Source organism: Oncorhynchus mykiss, chromosome 15 (genome assembly GCF_013265735.2).
Source record: "Oncorhynchus mykiss isolate Arlee chromosome 15, USDA_OmykA_1.1, whole genome shotgun sequence".
In the NCBI taxonomy this organism is placed as follows: Eukaryota; Metazoa; Chordata; class Actinopteri; order Salmoniformes; family Salmonidae; genus Oncorhynchus; species Oncorhynchus mykiss.
In genome coordinates, this window is record NC_048579.1 from 28217885 (window position 1) to 28237804 (window position 19920).

A 19920-nucleotide genomic window follows, 5' to 3' on the forward strand; every position below is an offset into this window, starting at 1 on the left:
AGTTAACAGTCCCTCTCCAGTCCCAGTGTCTCTTCAGACTTACCCAGCATCGTTATCTGCCCTCTTTGGTACTTTGGAGGTGTGAATAATGCTGTTTCTGATGTCAGAGAGAAACTAGAAAACGTTCTTAAAATATTCTTCATCAAGTAACTAACAGTCTCTTTTTTTCTGACACTCCTCACGAACCTTGTGATATATTAATAGTAGATACTGCTCTCATTGATCTCTGCTATTTTTGAAAAACACTATACACAGTTCTCTACATTAGACACATAATTCAAAACTAACAGGTCTTTCGTTTCGTTTTGGGAAACTGCTATTCCAAATGCCACACTCATTTACCGATTGCCTACACTCAGTGCTCATGTGTGAAAACACTTATAGCTATTTTCTTCACTTAGAAATCAGAGCTTGAGCACTATAAATAGGCTTCAGGTTGGCTTTCTTGGTTAGGACAACAATGGAGGCCAATTTTGGAGAGAGAGTTAGAGGAAGAGGAGTGAGAGTATGAGGGGGACGAGGACAAGGAGGAGGAAGAGGTAGGACAAGCCTATTTGTTTATCTTCTACTGTATTTATTTTGTCTGTTACTGTTCATCCCGAAATCCGGAGGAAAATACAATGTTTTGAGAAAGATATACATCACATTTTCTCCCCGCATGCATTTTTGTTTATAGTGTAAACATATACTGAATATGCATACATGTACGTGAGTGCCATGACAAACTTCCGTGGACTCCAAAGCACACTGAACATGCAAAAGACACAAGATAGTAGTGTTTTACATTTGTCACATCCGTGTGTAGTTGGTGTGTATAAGAGCTAATCACTTGATGGTTTGTGTGTAGAGTTTTGATGTAAAAACACAATTTTGAGAAGAGTTCAAATAGTTTTGAATTAAGTGTTTGGTTTTGCAAGAGATGTGTAATGTTTTGTGTGTTTTGGGGTCAAAAACTGTTAAAATAAAATAAAAATATTGGACAAAACACACATCCTGACAAGAGAGACACCACACCATTACATAAAGAGAGCCCTAAGATGACAACATAGAATGGCAGCAACACATGACAGCACAACATGGCAGCAACATAACTTGGCAGCAGCACAACATGGTAGCAGCACAAATCATGGTACAAAGATTATTGGGCACAGACAACAGCACAAAGGGCAAAAAGATAGAGAAAACAATATATCATGTGAAGCAGCCACAATTGTCAGTAAGAGTGTCCATGATTGAGTCTTTGAATGAAGAGATGGGGATAAAACTGTCCGGTTTGAGTGTTTGTTGCAGCTCGTTCCAGTCGCTAGCTGCAGCGAACTGAAAAGAGGAGCGACCCAGGGATATGTGTGCTTTGGGGACCTTTAACAGAATGTGACTGGCAGAACTTGTATTGCATGTGGAGGATGAGGGCTACAGTAGGTATCTCAGATAGGGGGGAGTGAGGCCTAAGAGGGTTTTATAAATAAGCATCAACCAGTGGGTCTTGCGACGGGTATACAGAGATGACCAGTTTACAGAGGAGTATAGAGTGCAGTGATGTGTCCAATAAGGAGCATTGGTGGCAAATCTGATAGTCGAATGGTAAAGAACGTCTAGTCGCTGGACTGCACTCTTACCTGTCGATCTATAAATGACATCTCTGTAAACCTTAGCCTACTCCCAAGTACTTGTGTGATGTGACTACCTCTAGCTCTAAAACCTCAGAGGTAGCAATCCCACTGGTGAGGAGAGGGGCATTCTTTTTACCAAACCACATTACCTTTGTTTTGGAGGTGTTCAGAACAAGATTAAGGGTAGAGAAAGCTTGTTGGACACTAAGAAAGCTTTGTTGTAGAGCATTTAACACAAAATCCGGTTAGGGGCCAGCTGAGTATAAGACTGTGTCATCTGAATATAAATGGATGAGAGAGCTTCCTACTGCCTCACCTATGTTGTTGATGTAAATTGAGAAGAGCGTGGGGCCTAGGATCGAGCCTTGATGTACTCCCTTGGTGACAGGCAGTGGCTGAGACAGCAGATATTCTGACTTTATACACTGCACTCTTTGATAGAGGTAGCTGGCAAACCAGGCTAAAGACCTCTCAGAGACACCAATACTCCTTAGCCGGCCCACAAGAATGGAAGGGTCTACTGTATCAAAAGCTTCGGCCAAGTCAATAAAACTAGCAGCACAACATTGCTTAGAATCAAGGACAATGGTGACATCATTTAGGACCTTTAAAGTTACAGTCAAACATCCATAACCTGAGCGGAAACCAGATTGCATACCAGAGAGAATACTATAGACCTCAAGAAAGCCAGTCAGTTGATTTTTTCCAACAGTTTTTTTCACAGTTTTTTCCAAACAGGGCAAAATAGAAATTGATCTATACACCAGAAATTAGGATGAGCTTGATCTCCCCCGTCAAATAAAGGATACATCGTGGCTGCTGTTCAAGCAATGGGAACCTCCCAAGAGAGGAGATACAGGTTAAAAAGGTCAGAGATATGCTTGCTGATGATAGGGGCAGCAACCTTAAAGAAGAAAGGGTCTAAACCACCTGACCCAGATGTTTTTTGGGGGTCAAGTTTAAGGAGGTCCTTTAGCACCTCAGACTCAGTGACCGCCTACAGGGAGAAACTTTGTAGCAGGGCAGGGGAAAAATAGGGAGATTAGGAAATGTTGGACAAGCAAGGAGGCATGGCTGAGTCAAATAGGAATCCTGAAGTGGTGATTTAAGAGCTCAGCCATGTGCCCCTTGTCATTAACAACCACATAATCAACATTAAGGGACATGGGCAGCTGTGAGGAGAAGGGTTTATTCTTCAGGTATTTAACCATTTTCCAAAACTTCCTGGGGTTAGACCCACAGAGAAAGAACTGCTCCTTAAAGTATGAGTGCCTGAGTGCACTTATTTCTCATTTACCTGAACGAGAGCCAGTCAGCCTTTCCCCAAATGTAATTCTTGAGGTGAAGTAACTTTGCCAGATCACGGTCGAACCAGGGGCAGAACCTGTTTTTAATTCAAATGTTATTTATGAAAATATCAAAAAAGAAGGTCAGAGAGTATTTGAAAGAGGGGATCAAGGTGATTCTCTACCAATTTACAGAGGCCAGGTCATGAAGGAAGGCTTTCTCATTAAAGTTTTTTAGCAAGCGCCAATGACAAATCAGGACAGGTCGTTTCGCTGAGCAGCCATTATGAACACAGGCTGTAAAACAATGATCACTAAGGTCATTACAGAAAACACCAGACTGATACCTATTAGGATTATTTGCGAGGATACCATCAAGGAGAGTAGCGTTTTCTGGGTGTTTGGAGTCAAACCTTGTGGGATTGATAATAATCTGAGAAAGATTTAGGGAGTTCCATTGCTTTAGGACTTGGTCAGGTAATATAAGCAAGTCTCAGTTTATGTCACCTAACAGGACATATTCAGACTTAGTGTAAGGGGCCAGGAGAGAGCTTAGGGCATTTAGGGTACAGGCCGGTGCTGATGGTTGATGATAATGTAACGGATGTGAAATGGCTAGCTAGTTAGCGGTGCGCGCTAGTGGCATTTCAATCGGTGATGTCACTTGCTCTGAGACCTTGAAGTAGTGGTTCCCCTTGCTCTGCAAGGGCCGTGGCTTTTGTGGAGCGATGGGTAACGATGCTTCGTGGGTGAATGTTGTTGATGTGTGCAGAGGGTCCCTGGTTCGCGCCCGGGTATGGGCGAGGGGACGGTCTAAAGTTATACTGATGCAATAACACTTAGCAACAGTCAACAAAGAGCTATTTGAAAGTGCAATGCTTAAAACCAGCTAATTAAATTGTTTGGAAACAGACTTGGTGGAGACAACCGAGCACTGACAGCGTTCCTTGGTAAAGATTGCAACTCCACCACCTTTGGAAGATCTGTCTTTCCAAAAAGGTTATAACCAGAAAGGTTAACATCACTGTTCAAAACACTCTTTCTTAACCACGTCTCAGTAATGACCAACACGTCTGGATTCGAGATGTGAACCCACACTTTCAATTGATCCATTTTAGGTAATAAGCTTCTTGTGTTAAGGTGCGGAAAACCCAGGCTTTTACAAGAGCAGAAATCCGGGGAGCAGATATCAGAGCAAAAGTCAGAGTTGGGGCTAGCAACAGTAGATGGGCCAGGGTGTACATGCACATAACCAGATATCTTCAGCAGTAATTACAATCAGGGCACGGCGGAGGACAGGGAGAGCTCTGCAGTGTTGATTATGACATTTGAATGTGCATTAGATGGCAACAAGATCCTATTGTACAGCAATTTCATCAGGTAACATGATGTAGCCTATACTGAATAACAACTATTGTATTGCTATCTTTTCTCAATTAAAAACAACTTTTTGTTTGTTAATTTCAACATGTTTTATTGTTATTAATCTATTTATCCTTACATTTTAATCTGTTAAATTTCCTAACATATATATTTAGCAGGCCTAGTCTATTTTATGCTGCACATGTACTACTCAATCAACAACAAAGATTGCACATTTCTTGATTGACCTCTTGCCTCTCAGTAAACCACCCCCCAAAAAAATATTTCTATATGTTCGTCTTTAAGTGTTTGTTATAAACGACATGACTTGAGAATGTAACTAAATAAAATAATATTTAGCACCACATTCCTGCTTTAGGGCGGTGGAAGATTTTTGTAGAAGTAAATCGTGTGACGTCAGCTCAATGTTGCTTCCGGGTTTGCCTTATTTTTTTGACGGGCAGATAGATTCTTTGTTGTTTTGAGTTATTGGTCATTTATTTCAGAATGAACCGTATTTTTGGTCGAGGAAAACCGAAGGGACCACCACCAAATCTAACGGACTGTATAGGAAATGTAAGTATATGGAAATAACTTCATCAGAGCAGTGTCTTTGACAAACAAACAAAATAACTTTGCTTGCTGGCTAGCTAGCTGACATCTGATTGTTCTAGAAATAATGGGAGAGTTGTCCTGCATGACAGCCCATTTGATACCTATAGCTTATAGAATACTGTTTAGCTAAGTACTTTTCAGCGTGGTGTTGTAAGTTAGTTTGATTAGCATTGTAATATTGTCGTAGTTACTACGCTAACTTGCCTAATTATCTAGATGGCCAGTTGACAAAAGTACAGTAAGGTGATGTTGGTTTTCCACTGTAGGCTAAAACAATGATTCCCAACCAGGGGTACTGAAGACTCATGAGACCAAAGCCTTTTTGGTCAAATGCACATGAGGGGGTACTTCAGGGGTACTCCAGTGGTACTCGGGGCAGCGCCAAATTAATTTGGTGGTAGAGTCACCGAAACAAGGTTGGGAACCACTGGCTAAAAGGTGTTGTTTTTCCAACCAACCAGTTTTACAGGTTTGAACAAGGCTATTTAGCTAGTGCCATTGAAGGTAAAAATAGAAGGTATGACTATTATAATAACTCATACATGTATTTTAAGAACTTTCTGATACCACAAAATGTTATTACAATGACTTCAGACTCAAACAAAAGAGTTGAGGTACAGCGCATTCGGAATTTATTCAGACCCCTTGACTTTTAACATTTTGTTATGTTACAGCCTTATTCTAAAATGAATTAAATTGTCCCCTCTGCCTCTGAATAACATCCCCACAGCATAATACCGCCACCACCATGCTTCACCGTAGGGATGGTGCCAGGTTTCCTCCAGACGTGACGCTTGGCATTCAGGCCAAAGAGTTCAATCTTGGTTTCATCAGACCAGAGAATCTTGTTTCTCTTTAGTTGCCTTTTGGCAAACTCCAAGCAGGCCATCATATGCCTTTTACTGAGGAGTGGCTTCAGTCTGGCCAATCTATCATAAAGGCCGGATTGGTGGAGTGCTGCAGAGATGGTTGTACTTCTAGAAGTTTCTTCCATCTCCACTGAGGAATTCTAGAGCTCTGTCAATGACCATCAGGTTCTTGGTCACCTCCCTGACCACGTCCCTTCTCTCCCGATTGCTCAGTTTGGCCGGGCGGCCAGCTCTAGGAAGAGTCTTGGTGGTTCCAAACTTCGACCACTGTGTTCTTGAACCTTCAATGCTGCAGAAAGGTTTTGATACCCTTCCCCAGATCTGTACCTCGACACAATCCTGTCTCAATAGACAATTCCTTCGACCTCATAGCTTGGTTTTTGCTCTGACCTGTCAACTGTGGGACCTTTGTATAGACAGTTGTGTGCCTTTCCAAATCATGTCCAATCAATTGAATTTACCACAGGTGGACTCAAATCAAGTTGTAGAAACATCTCAAGGATGATCAATGGAAACAGGATGTGCCTGAGCGCAATTTTGAGTCTCATAGCAAAGGGTCTGAATATCTATGTAAATAAGATATTTCTGTTTTATTTATTTGCAAAAGTAAAAAAATGTATATGTCATTATGGGATATTGTGTGTTGTAGATTGCTGAGGATTTTTTTCCTTCATTTAATCCATTTTAGAATAAGGCTGTAATGTAACAAAATGTGGAAAAAGTCAAGGGATCTGAGTAGTTTCCGAATGCACTGCTTTTGGCAACGGGGGTATATTAACATACAATAACGTTGCTTTACAATTCCATTTCAACTTACTGTGCGTTCATTATGATGGGGGGGAAAATTGACAAAATATCTAAGGGATAGTGTTATTAAAGCATTTCTAAACATTGGTTTCTGCTTACCTCATGTCAAAATAAGTCCTGCACAAGCCATATGTGGCAAAAACCAAAACGTGCACCCCTTGGGGTCCCGAGGACAGAGTTTGGGAAACCCTGGGTTATTGTTATCTGGGTTCCTTGGGACGTCCCTACCCTAACCCCTTAATCCTTATCTAACCCAACAAAACCCATTTAAAAAATGTCCACTTCAATGGGGAGACGTCAGAGTTGGGACATCCCAAGGATCCTTTCTAAACTTTTTCCTACACAGACCCACGTTCCGAAATTCTGTTTAATAATAAGATCCTTTAGATATTTTGACTCAAATTCCCTCCGTCGTAATGACCAACCGTCCTGCCCACCGGCACAGTAACTGGAAATGTTATTGTATTTAACTTCAGGCTTCGCACAGAGTTTTTTCGTGCAACCCAATACAATTGAAAGCAATGCTATTGTATGCAAATACACCCGCGTTGCTAAAAGCACCTATGTGTTATGAAAAGAGTCTGCCTGGCTAACCCGTTACTCTTTCTCTCTTCTTAAGGTTGACTCACGAGCGGAGTCTGTTGACAAGAAGATTGCCAGACTAGATGTTGAACTGGTCAAGTACAAGGATCAGATGAAGAAGATGAGAGACGGTCCTTCAAAGGTAAGCGTGAAGGCCTGCACTGAGTGAAGCAGACTGGGATAGTAGATATGTTTACCAGTCAGTCGTTTATTATACCAACCTGGTCTCAGAGCATTTCGTATTATTATGTACGTAAATCTGATAAATGCCATTTAGTATGATATGTTACATTTAGTATGGTATGTATTAGTTTCATCACCCGTTTTGTACGAGATGTTACTAATTACAATTCATATTATATGTTACAAATTTGAAAAAGTACAATATTTTATGAATTTGCTAAATGTATGATGTAACCATACCAAACATAACATATCATACTAATTTGAGTGTTTATAATTTGTATCGTGTTAAATATTAGCCACCGTCAGTTATACCCACATACATTTATAACTGTAGTGTCAGTTTCCTTACATTTTGCATCATTCCATTACATCGTTAGTTGCCCTTTCTTTCCTCTGTCACGTTTGTGTGGTTGTTCCTGAGGATCGCTAGCACTAGTGGATCATATTCAGCTATAAGTTGTGCAATAATTTGGGACATATAGCCTATTTTCATCCAACTGGAACGCAGTCCGTATGTAGCAGGTTAAACATGAAGCCTGGCGCACGGTTTACGACGACTGGACAGTTGTCATCACAGTTGCGTTATTAGGGGACTACTGGTGCCTATTTTACGGGGGGGGGGGGGGGCGCGTCTGCATCCTCCCTCTACAGTTCCACTTGTTTGGAACATTATAAATGTACAGTATACCAGTATTTATGCTTGATGTTGTGTAAATGATGTTTCCTGGTTATGTTTTCATCAGAACATGGTCAAGCAGAAGGCAATGAGAGTGCTGAAGCAGAAGAGAATGTGAGTCATTTATGAAAGCAGTCTGCCAATGCCTGAAACGCCTCCAATCAGTCAGGACCAATGTCACAGTAGCACAATGATGAACCACATAGTGAGCTGTAAACCATAGTCACATGAGCACATCATAACGTCTTAATTAATAGAGGTTATCATTTGAATTGTGATGTTTTTCAGGTATGAGGGCCAGAGAGATAACCTCACACAGCAGTCCTTCAACATGGAACAGGCCAACTACACAATACAAACTCTCAAAGACACAAAAACAACAGTAAGATGGATCAGTAATGACTGTGGCACTTACAATTTACTGTAGTTGTCATAGTTCTCTGGGTAAACATGTCTGACATTGCATTATAGGTGGATGCTATGAAAATTGGAGCCAAAGAGATGAAGGCGGCATACAAGAATGTGAAGATCGATCAGATTGAGGTAAGCCTTCTATTTGGCTACTCAATATATTCAAGTAATCTGTTTTGTGTTCACCCAGGTTAAGGGAATGTGGGGTTTCAGTGAGGATGGCCCATTGGGTAATGAGAATGACAGATGTTTGGGTTAAGAGCTCTTTGTGTTCCTGATGCAGGATCTCCAGGACCAGCTGGAGGACATGATGGAGGACGCCAACGAGGTGCAGGAGGCGATGAGCAGAAGCTACGGGACACCAGAGATCGATGACGATGACCTGGAAGCAGGTCAGTACTGTGAGAGTATGACACAGCCACAAGGAAGACAATACACTGACACTATTATGTTACAACAGTTGGTTTTGCTCCAGTACAGACTAGATCTATATTAAAACACTGCTATATATCAATAGATGGCATAATTTCCCACCACACTACAGAGAAGTTTTGTTCACTTCAGCCCAGTTACAACATCAGTCAATAAAGTCCTTACATCAATAGGATGCATGTAATAACTGTGCATCAATGGCTGTGTGTGTTCCCAGAGCTGGATGCCCTGGGAGATGAGCTGCTGCTAGATGATGACAGCTCCTACCTGGATGAAGCCAGCACTGCCCCCTCCATCCCAGAAGGAATACCCAGTGACAGGGCAACAAACCGGGTACACATCTCTCTCTGATAAACATAACTGTTACCAGTACAGCTGCCTTGTTCATTGGAGACGCATTTATGATCTCATTTAGATGTTTCCTAATAAAATGTCATTTATTGTGCATATGTTTTTCAGGATGGAGTTCTGGTGGATGAATTTGGACTACCACAGATCCCTGCCACATAATGGATAGACAGCAGGCAGGAACCGATGGCAATTCTCAACTGTTTTTTTTTTTTTATGTATCATAGCCTTTTTACAATGTATATCCATCCGACTGATGCATTATTACGTGGTGGTAAACCAAACTCAACCCGCCTTAGCTTTTGAAGAGAATCCATGGTGATGCATCAGCTATGCTATTAATTCTTGATCATATCAACAAATGTTTTTTTTTCTCCAAGGTGTTTCTTGGTATTTGGTTCTAACTTCTCCTGCAGCACTGTGTTGCCAACTACCAATAAATATAATATATTTCAAAAGATGGTAATGGTGGATTAGTTATAAATCAGGCATATGTTTTGTTGTATTTTTTTAAACAAAGGAAGGAGACAGGACTAAATAAGTCATTTAATTATACAATAGAACACTAGTAGCGTGTAGAATTACAATCGCTCAAATGCAATAAATACATTTCTGAAAGTATTCATGTAGTTGAATGATATGCTTTCTCTTCGTGTACAAATGTTGGACAATGAAGCATTTAGACGAGGGCTCTCCAAACCTGTTCCTGGAGAACTACTGTCCTCTAGGTTTTCACTGATTCTAATAATTAGCTTGTTAATAAGCTGAATCAGGTAAGTTACAACTGGGGTTGAAGTGAAAACCTACAGGAAGGTAGCTCTCCAGGATCAGGTTTGGAGAGCCCTGATACAGACCCTTACAAAAACACAGTGCCCAAACTGTATAGTTTTATGACAACCACAGCAACAAAGCCCTTGTTTGAGACGGTCATCACCAACTGAGCCTATAGCTGAGGGGGAAGATCTTCTTGTGAAGGTATTCAACAACCTCAGTCTTGTTCCAAAGATTTTCAAATTCATAGTAAGGAATCTGAAAAAACAAAAGACTATTAGTAACAAATGGAGCACAGAGCAAAAACAAGATCCGAGTGAATACAGATATGCTCTTGACAGAACATTAGCAGAGGGGCTGAAATCAGAATTTACAGCAGATGGAAAACAGAACACTCAAAGGTTGCAGAGTGAATTTCTGACCTGAACAACTTCGTATCCCAGAAGCCTCAGGTGCCGCTGCTTGATGGCCTCTTTCCCTAGCAGCTGTCTTGTGTTCACAGTGAACCTCTTGTGGCCGTCGATGCAAACTGCTATCCTGCAAGTACACAAGAGTGAATAAAATCGCTATAGTACAACAATTTGATCACCTATGTTCATGAATTTCATGGTTTAAATGTATTGTTTTATACCTCTTGTAGATATCATCGATTTGACTGGCAGGCAATACATATCCTTCCTCGTCAAGCTTTATTTCCACATCTGAAATGACATACAGAGGCCGGATTTGTCTTTGCACCTTTCATTTTCAGTATATGGATGTCTGAAGCTTTGAATTAAAGGTTAGCGGTGTTGTGTCTGTACGTTACCTAGCGTGTAGCAGTATGGAGTGAGGACTCTGGAAGCGAAGTAGGTGCGGGCCCCTAGTAGATCCACCAGGCCAGTTTTCACATAGTTGTAGAGGTGTCCGTCAACCGGCGTCTCCAGAGACCGACCAGGAGTTAGGAAAGACTTGACACGGTACTTAGGAAGGAGCCTCGGACCCTGGGTTTAAAACAGGGTGTTAAGGGTGAATTGGAGGATAGTGTGCTAGGATGTCAACACTGCAGTTGAAGTTGACATGTGATCCTTAGAATGAACATTGATTTGTACTAACTCGTTAGCCTACCTCATAGAAAGGGCATTCAAGCTTCACAGTCATGTAGAGTTGGGTCAGTTGTGCCAGAACAATCCGGTCAACCCCTGAGCCTTGCTCTGGAACACAAATTCATTTAAAAAGTATTAATCAAAGGCTGTGCAATTGATTAACCAAATAAACTGTGCCGATATAAGTATGGAGAGTAGTAAAATAAGCGTGGGCTAATTTACTAAGGCTGCATTACCTTGTAGTTGCTGGAGGAAGTAACGGTTGAAGACCTTGGACACAAAGTTGACAGGGAACCGCTCTACCAGGATGCAGGAGTGCAGCAGGTTGAGGAGTGTCCGGGGCTGGAAGTGAGAGAAGCGAGCGTGCAGGATGGCCTCCACCTTCCTGAACACCTCCCCGGCGTTGGGCGGCAGGTAGCCCAGCTTCCCGAACGGCATGATCTGCCTGGCCACTTGGCTGGTGCTGTATTCGTCTGCCCGGTACACAAAGCTCTCTGCCACCGCGTCAAACACTGGCAGCGACAGGATGTTCCGACGCCCAAAATACTGCATCACCTTGGTCACTGTCTCTGGGTGGGACGTGAACGTCATCTTGGGCACATGCCTCTCCATGGCCTCCACCAAGAAGTGGTCGCTGTGGCCGAAGTGCATGAGCGCCCCGAGCACTAGACCCAGCTCCTCATCTCTGAAGTTGGGTATGTGCCTGACCGCCTGCTTACAGAGGCTAATAACCAGGGGCATGACCTGGGTCTGGTTCAGGACCACCAAAGCACTAAGCACGCTGCTGATAGCAGGGGGGTCCATACGTGAGGTGACTGACAAGGTGTAGGTGTGCATAGCGTTTAGGAGGTCCTGGTAGCGACCCTCCTCCCCTACTCCAGCCTGCAGCAGTCTGTATACTGCAGTGAGTTCTACCAGGCTCCACTGACCAGGCCCCTGCCTCTGTAACTGCACCATCAGCTGCTCCAGCATCCCACAGCCAGGGCCCTCCAGGGCCAGCAGGGCCTGGCCCAGGGTGCACAGCTGGCCCACGCTCATCTGGCCCCTGTCCAGCCGTTCCTGGCTCTCTGACACCAGCCGAACCACCAGCGTGCTCCAGGGGTCCACATAGAGGCGTGTGCAGGCCAGCAGGGCAGAAACCAACCCGGCCTCCGTCAGACGCCCAGAGTCCCGCTCCAGCTGGCAGCACAGGGCCCTGAGAGTGTCCTCTTCCAGCACTTTGGGGTCCTTCAGGGAGATGCCATCCTGCTCTATGTCAGCCACGCAGTGCAGGGCTGCAGCTGCCATGGTGTCAGACATAATCTCCACCGTGCGGAGGAGTCTCAGCACCTGTCTGGAGGAAGAGCAGCTAACCAGGCGGTCATGGAAGGCCTTCTCCTCTGCATCAGTGGGCCGGTGCAGCTGACTCAGACGGAACCTGGGGACTGAGTCTTTGTGGAGGCTGACTGATCCAGTGGTGTAGAAAGGGTCCTTGGTAATGGTGGACAAACTCATCCTCCCACAGTCTGGCTGACTGAGTTTCCGACAGCCCTGCCTCTGGATACAGCGGTCCGCTGAGGTCCATAGACACGCCACACACATGGGCTCCCCTATCGGAACACTCAGGAGTCTGGTGCGACTCAGCTCGCCAGGAAGACAGAGGTGTGCCCCTGTCTGCCTGAGAAGTTGAAGCCTCTTGATCACCTTTAAAGCCATGGCTCTGTTCCAGGACTCAATAGGCAGTTCAAACCTGTATGAGCATAGGAGCAGATGGTTAGCTAAGCCTACAAAGTTCTGGTAACTAAGTTGACCTAATGGGCGGTTTCAGTTGACAATAATCACTGCAGTAAGATGGATAGTAAGATGGTTTCCATGGAATGTCCCATTCATTTGTATGTTAGCTTGCTAATTGTGGGGCGGCATGTAGGTGGTTAGAGCGTTAGACAAGTAACCGAAAGGTTGCTAGATCGAATCCCAGAGCTGACAAGGTAAACATCTGTGATTCTGCCCCTGAACAAGGCAGTTAACCCAGGTCGTCATTGCAAATAAGAATTTGTTCTAAACTGACTTAAATAAAAGGTATTAAAAGCATATTAAGTAACCTTGGCTTGCTGATGGTTATCAAACCAGCGACTGCACGCAGTATATGCTAACTACGCATACCACGACCTAGCCATACATTAAGAAAATCCATTCAAATGTCAGCATTTTGCGAACTAATGCAGTGCAACCCACCGGAGAGCACAAAATGTCATTTTGCCCTTGTGTTAGCTAGCAGTCATGGCTAGAAGGGATACAGATTGTCAAATTAACGTCAAAAGTTTAGACTGTATTGCATTTTAGCAAACTATAACTCCAAACATTTTCATAACCTTAACAATTATCCTAACCTAATACGTTAATTATCCTAACCTGCTACGAAAAGTCAAATCTGACGACGGCTGTATACGTTCTAGTGAACAATTTAGCTAGCTAGCTGCAAAGCGGAAGTTCATGTTATATTATGGGCAATACAATAGATAACTATTAAACGTGACAATGTCCTACAACGGAGGCATTGAAATTATAAATTTCCTCACTTTATGAAACTAAACAGTTCGCAAGAAGAGTACTAGGTACAGATTACCTTTCGTGGAACAGGACGCACTGACAAAACAAAAAGTAAAATCCACCCACCGGTAAAGCGTGGTTCGGTAACGAAGGTGCTCATTCGTGATTGGCCCCGTTGTAAACTAATAGGGTGGGTATATCTGTTTCACAACGCCACTAGAACGCGCTGTAAACCATTTGTTAAATGTTAAACTAATACTGTACCGAGTGTGTTGGTGATATTTCAAATTATTCAGCTAATCCTGCATATCCTTGATTGACTAAAAGTATCGATGGGGAAAAGTAAACTGAAAAAGTTTAACTGCGCATTCAAGGTGGACCCCATGATGATTTGACCTACATTATAGGCAAAAATCAGTTTGAGGTCATACTCGGATTCCTCTGAATTAACGTGGTTTATTGCAGTTTTTGCATTGATACTGTATACATACTTCCCCCCATTGATTTGAACAGTATGTAGGCATTTAAAACAAATCCTTTCAAAGTAGCTGGTGCTCAGTCTTTGACATGCACTGCCACACAAACTAGGTGGAATGAGTAATGTGGGGACATGACATAACAGCCTGTGTTGCATAGGAAGACAGCAGAACAAGGGAACCATCAGCATACTAGACAAATCCACATTCAGACAACGTAATGTTTATTTCAACAGTCAAATCATTTAAACAGGGTCAAGAATGGAGAATACAAGTTGAGTACTTTATTTATAAAGCTTATATTTATTATAAAATGTAAAAATTCAGCTAGACCAGGCCATTTGAGGCACTTGCGTCGAGTTGCAGTTGCCATCATTTTGACGTCACAGACCAGTACCATGTTTGGATAGTCAATCACCAGCTAGCCACATTTCTAATACAGATTTCAAATCTGGCAATGCTGAAATGGGAGCTCACAGCTGGGTCTTTCCACAAAAAGAGTGCCTTTCGCATCCCTTTGCTAATTTGAGTCGAATTTGTGAACCAAAATTGCATTTTAAATGTGCCCTTTAATATAGACCACATGGAGAATAAATCGGTGTTTATATGAAGACTAGCTAAAGTGCCAAGAGTCAGTATTTTGACGTGTCCCACCATGCACACCGACTTTTAAAAAAAACCCACTTAACACCAAAATGTCACCATCATTGTAAAGCACCATTTATTTTGTTGCTTTGACAGTCATTTGAAGATCTTTTTTAATGTCATGTGATTAGTAAATAATTTACACTTGTCCCTCATTTAAGGTAAACCCTGTGACGTGAACTGAACGCTCATTTTAACCATTACTCTTTAAATATTATTTTCTAAAGAAACATTGAACAGGTGGGGCATAAACACATCAACCCTATGACACAGATTTAAACAATTGTCATTCAATTGCCACTCCCTGTTGCACACAAGCTTCCATTCCCAATGAAAATGTGATTTAAGAGGAAATAATCAGCCCTGTTACTATAGTAATGCTTATTTATCATATGGAAAACTTAATGAACAAGAGGCCTTGACAGAAAATTGTTTCCTTTTACCAAGTTAGACTTTTCAAAAGGCATTGAATTGGTGGAATGACCCAGGTATGGTTGATAGCAGTGGTTTCGCCTTGCTTAACATGGGTTTTATAGAGCAGAGACATGCAGCAAGATGGTCTAGCTGGGTGTAAAGGAGAAGAGGGGCCAGAGAGAAACCATAATATGACTGTCATGGTTGTGGTCTTAATCGTCCTTATCCTTGGCTCCGTGTTTTAGGATGCGCGTGAACTCCACATAGTTGAAGTTGCTCTTTTTGTCAATGGGTGCCTCCCTGAAGAGCTCGTCCACTTCCTCGTCTGTGAAGCGGTCACCCATGGTGGTCAGCAGCTCTCTGAGGTATTCCTCCTGGATGACACCTGAGGACAGAGGGTGACAGACAGGTATGCGAAAATGCCCATGGTACTTTCCCCAGGCGGGTATGCACGAGTTAAGTATCTGTTGAGTCACACCCAACCCATCAGCTGTTTCTGAAATGATCTGCGCAAACAAAGCAACCTGAACACATTTGAGCAAAGTTCACAGAAAGCATCTTTGTATTTACAATCCATTTAAGGAATATGTAGCCCGCTCAAGGGTGGTATTTTGAAAGGAAGTTGGGGTAACAATCCTGTCAAGGAAATAAAGTGTACTGTGTGTATTTTTGTAAGCATGAATTTCCCATATGGACCCATTTCATATTTATTTCAGCCCAAACCCCTAGGAGCTATGGTTTAACCCACAGGTCCAGCTGTTGTTGGGACAGCCCATGTTACTATCTCAAAAGCTAGTCCAGTCTATCCAGCTGAGTCAGAGATTAGGGATATCTTGAAAAGCAAACAACTCAGGAACTTTGTTCTCTACACAACACTGGCATCCATTATCAGCATCTAAAACAGCATTATCTATTCAGCCACAGAGACCAACATGACATCATTCCCATTAGGCCAATTCCCTAAACTTTTCCCCAAAGACCTTACCTGTACCCTCTTCGTCGAAGCAGGCAAAAGCATTTCTGATTACGTCCTCAGGGTCCGTGCCGTTGAGCTTCTCACCAAACATGGTGAGGAACATGGTGAAGTTGATGGGCCCAGGAGCTTCAGTCATCATAGCCTCCAGGTACTCATCAGACGGGTTCTTCCCTGAGAAAGAATCAAAGTGCCACATTAGAACAGACTGCAACTCCCTGTTAACAGTAACCTTGTTTTACAACATTGGCATAAATCGTTTCAAGCGTATAAAAACAATGGGAACAGGGTGTAGGGAATGTTAATGGGAAACGGCCTGCTTTTTACTAATGCATGACTGGTATTCTATTGAAACAATAACACTAGCTGGAAAACACACCCAACCCCAATAAAAAGAGGCAACTCGGTGCTCTGCCTTAATCTGTCAAACACTTGATCAAGATAACCATTGAAGGGGGAGCTTAACAGCCTAATAAACACTCAAGAGATACCCGAGCACCATACTTCAAATCGGATTGAGTTAGAGGTAATTTCGGTCAGCTCTGAATAACCGGTACCACGAATGTGGCTCACCTTTCAGCCAGGTATATTTCTATGGCAATGAATCCTTCACAACTAACCTGCTCCGAAGCAGGCTAACTCACAGCTAACTCCATTTCTCCTGAATCAAGTGTCTGAGTCAAAAGTTGGAGGACCAATGACATCAGATACCCTCCCGCTCATTAAGACTGTCATCATCCTTCATTTAAGGAAGACTAATGATTGAATATTTCATCAAATGTCATAAGACAGCCATCATAGAGTATTTGCTTTCCAAACTATGTCACAACAGCATTTTGCAAAAGGGAAACTGACAGCCGAAATCAACCAGACTGCAGTTCCCAGTCAAGTCAAGACTGGCAGCCAGTGTACTCACGAGTTTAACAGTAAAATTGCCGGGGTTAGAGGTTTCAAAACACATCTCTGGATCATGTTTATGGCCACAACGCAACAAGACTGCATTTTTAAAACCCCATTTCATACCATAGCCTGCTGAATTTGAGAACCTTTTTTAAATTTAGAGCAACAGTTTGGCGTTCAACTAGCATGCTAGAGTTAACGACAGGCGAACGAGCAATATCCAGTCGTAGTACGTATGAAGCCCGACCTGGAATATGAAGCAGCCTAGCTTTATAAAAGCCTGAATAGATCTAGCTTGCGTCATAGTATACCACTCTGGAAATCATTCAGTGCCTCTGTTTCAAATTGAGTGAATTAAACAAAGTCCAAGAGAAAACAGGCTGATTTCAGATCAGCAGAAGGGGGTTTCAGGGACAAGCTAAGATACCCACCCAGTGAGGCTAGCATGTCATGCAGATCCTCCTTGTCGACAAACCCATCACGGTTCTGGTCAATCATGTTGAAGGCCTCCTTGAACTCCTGGATCTGAGACTGGTCAAACATAGCGAACACATTGCTAGTAGCACGCTGGGGGCGCTTCTTGGTGGTCTTTCCCTTTGCCCTTTTGCTCGACATTTTGGCTGTTGTGTTTACCTGTGAGGGTCAAAAAAGCATATTCCTGAAGTCAGCAGCCACAGATCTGTAATATCCCAAATCACTTTACATTTACCATTTCAAAGCAGACTTAGAAATAGTGTTTGGATGTCAATGAAGCTCAGTTCCTTGGACAACATCTTATGATACTTAAGTTATGAAAAACATTGAGAGCAGCAGTTACTGGCTCATGCAATTACCCAAAATAAGATTTGACCAGTTACACCCAGCTTCCCTTGGCTATGGGCTAATCTAATTCAGACTGGAAAATAATCCCTGGAGAGGTGTCCTCACTACACTATAAATGGAAATGTTATACTGCTGTTGAAGGCTGTTCTAGTTCTCTTAACACGGGATAGGAAAAACTAGTGACGTTGAGAGAAAAAAATTCTGGCAAGTTCAACAACCTCATTCTGAGAGAGGGCCACTGCTTCAATAGTATGCCTCCTACCTAGTAATAGATGGAGCCAGTGGTCCACACAATTGACTAACTATTATAGCAACAGCACAGGATAAGACCGGTTTAGTGATCTAATTTGAGGTTGCGCAATACTAGGTGACTGAATTCAGACTTAAATTCAATCTGAAACATGTTAGCTAACATTAACCATATACTAGTAGCGGTACGATAAACTATCTACAAACACCAATTGAAATTCCATACTTTGAGAAAGAATTGAGTGAAAAGGCAACTTTTAGTTAGCCATACTACGTCATGAATGGACAATGGGGCCTATAAAAATAGATTAATCTTGCTGCCAGCTGTTGCTACTATCAACGCAAGCAGTATCGTAGAAATGAACATACAGCACACATTTAAATTGACCAAAATGTGGAATGGCTATGATAAAGTTACGAGAAAGATGACGTTAGCGACATTGAGGAGACGATAAAAACATTACGAATGCCAGAATGCTCGCTAGGTAGATTTTGCATTTTGTTTTGGCACATCTCGTTATAATAAACAGGTATCTAGCGTGCGATCTCTTGATGCAACTTAAACAATTTTAACTTGCTAGTTAGAACCGCATTTTCTTTTTCCCCCCTTCAGGAAATACTGTGATCTTGGCAGTTAACAAGCCGACTGTTAGCTTATTTAGCTAGCCTGCTGACTCCGCTAGCTAAAGCTAAATCATCCAGCAAACAAATACTTCCATATGAAAACCATTGTAGCGTATACATTTCAACCTGTACTGCCGACACTTCAATAGTAAAGTGGGATTAGCAAGTGAAATAACGCTTATACGTTAAAATAAGCAAATATTAGACCTAGCTACCTGATTCCCGAAAAGCTGGATAGTCAGTTAGCCCGTGCTGCCCTCTCACAACCACCGCCCTAACTTCCTTAAATGTTTCCGCACAGGAACTACAGACCAAACTAACTTCAGAAAATGGGGAGGAATTTATAATGTCTAAATCATTTTTATTTGATTTCAATTATTTTTTAACAGTATAAAAAAACAATTATATTTTTGAGATATTTAGTTCATGTACTTTGCTTTGACTATACATAACTTGATGTAATGCTTGTAAATCAGTTCAGTTTTACTTGGGTATACCCTCCATTGAAGTTAATGGGGTTTCCTCAAAACACTCCTTTGCTACGTAAACATTCTTGAGATATGCCCAAATACGGAGAAAATAAATGCATCTTACTGTGCCTTATCATGAGTAAGATAACAATGCTTTGGTGACACCATTTTTATTAGACTATAACTCTGATTTCCTCAATATCCAAAACATATAGCCTACCAAATACAATGATTATATAACAAAAATATGTTTTATTGTCACATACACCAGATAGTGTCCATGAAATGTGTTGTTTCACAAGGTCAGCCATAGTAGTATGGCAGCACTGGAGCAAATTAGTGTTAAGTGCCTTGCTCAAGGGCACATTGACAGATTTTGTCACGTTATAGCTCAGTAGCTTAACACATCAATATTTTGATAGTACCCTAAATGTTTTGGAATATCAGTAAATTGACATTTTCACATATGCTCCAGATATGAAAAATAATGACTGGATGGATAATTATAGATGCTTTGGGGAGAATTTTCGTGACATCCCCATTTGGGTCAGAGTGAACAGTTGGTTCCCCGTTGCCATTTGGAGAAGGTTAAGTACTGGAGATCCAAAGCAAGAAAGCCCTGTGGAACCCACGATGACTCACTGGTTAAAATGGGTCACAGCAGTAACCTAATGGGAGTTCTCAGTGAACACACACTCAAAGGGAACAAGAGAAGGGGTTTAGCCATGTAGACAAGCCACAGGCACATTCAGCATGGAGGAAAAAGGCTTATGATGGC

The 19920-nt window shown here is 42.2% G+C and overlaps 3 protein-coding genes across 7 annotated transcripts; 1 reads left to right on the forward strand and 2 right to left on the reverse strand.

The window, feature by feature from the left end:
- The first annotated feature begins 4693 nt into the window (after positions 1–4693).
- Positions 4694–9803, forward strand: chmp5b (charged multivesicular body protein 5b). The gene is given in 8 exon segments (NM_001165164.1): positions 4694–4834; positions 7169–7273; positions 8061–8107; positions 8282–8375; positions 8465–8536; positions 8688–8796; positions 9054–9169; positions 9296–9803. Coding segments are annotated over 8 exon segments (663 nt in total). The 5' UTR covers positions 4694–4765; the 3' UTR covers positions 9347–9803.
- On the reverse strand, positions 9401–13791 carry fastkd3 (FAST kinase domains 3). Of its 5 annotated transcripts, none has more exons than XM_021562948.2 (7): positions 13646–13791; positions 11277–12769; positions 11063–11148; positions 10764–10938; positions 10587–10656; positions 10378–10492; positions 9401–10213 (listed from the first exon to the last, which is right to left on the reverse strand). In XM_021562948.2, the coding sequence occupies exons 2-7, from the start codon at positions 12733–12735 to the stop codon at positions 10115–10117; spliced, it is 2004 nt and encodes a 667-aa protein (XP_021418623.1). In that variant the 5' UTR covers positions 12736–12769; positions 13646–13791; the 3' UTR covers positions 9401–10114. The 5 variants fall into 5 exon arrangements, with proteins under 5 accessions (XP_021418623.1, XP_036800122.1, XP_036800123.1 ...); XM_036944227.1 differs by having other exon boundaries at positions 13696–13775; XM_036944228.1 differs by lacking the exon at positions 13646–13791 and adding an exon at positions 13432–13639.
- A 457-nt stretch (positions 13792–14248) lies between these two features.
- myl12.1 (myosin, light chain 12, genome duplicate 1) lies at positions 14249–18998 on the reverse strand. Its single transcript, XM_021562949.2, has 4 exons — positions 18888–18998; positions 17409–17610; positions 16090–16251; positions 14249–15489 (listed from the first exon to the last, which is right to left on the reverse strand). Exons 2-4 carry the CDS (start codon positions 17590–17592, stop codon positions 15317–15319), a joined length of 519 nt encoding a protein of 172 aa, XP_021418624.1. The 5' UTR covers positions 17593–17610; positions 18888–18998; the 3' UTR covers positions 14249–15316.
- Between the last annotated feature and the right edge of the window lie 922 nt (positions 18999–19920).

Coding starts and splice junctions, on each gene's coding strand:
- myl12.1 (XM_021562949.2), bottom strand. CDS start 17,592: ATGTCGAGCAAAAGGGCAAAGGGAAAGACCACCAAGAAGCGCCCCCAG. Junction 16,252..17,408: donor TGACATGCTAGCCTCACTGG/GTGGGTATCTTA, acceptor ATTCTTTCTCAG/GGAAGAACCCGTCTGATGAG. Junction 15,490..16,089: donor CTTCGACGAAGAGGGTACAG/GTAAGGTCTTTG, acceptor CTCTGTCCTCAG/GTGTCATCCAGGAGGAATAC.
- fastkd3 (XM_036944226.1), bottom strand. CDS start 13,274: ATGACATTTTGTGCTCTCCG. Junction 10,657..10,763: donor TCCATACTGCTACACGCTAG/GTAACGTACAGA, acceptor ATGTCATTTCAG/ATGTGGAAATAAAGCTTGAC. Junction 10,493..10,586: donor ATCGATGATATCTACAAGAG/GTATAAAACAAT, acceptor GTGTACTTGCAG/GATAGCAGTTTGCATCGACG.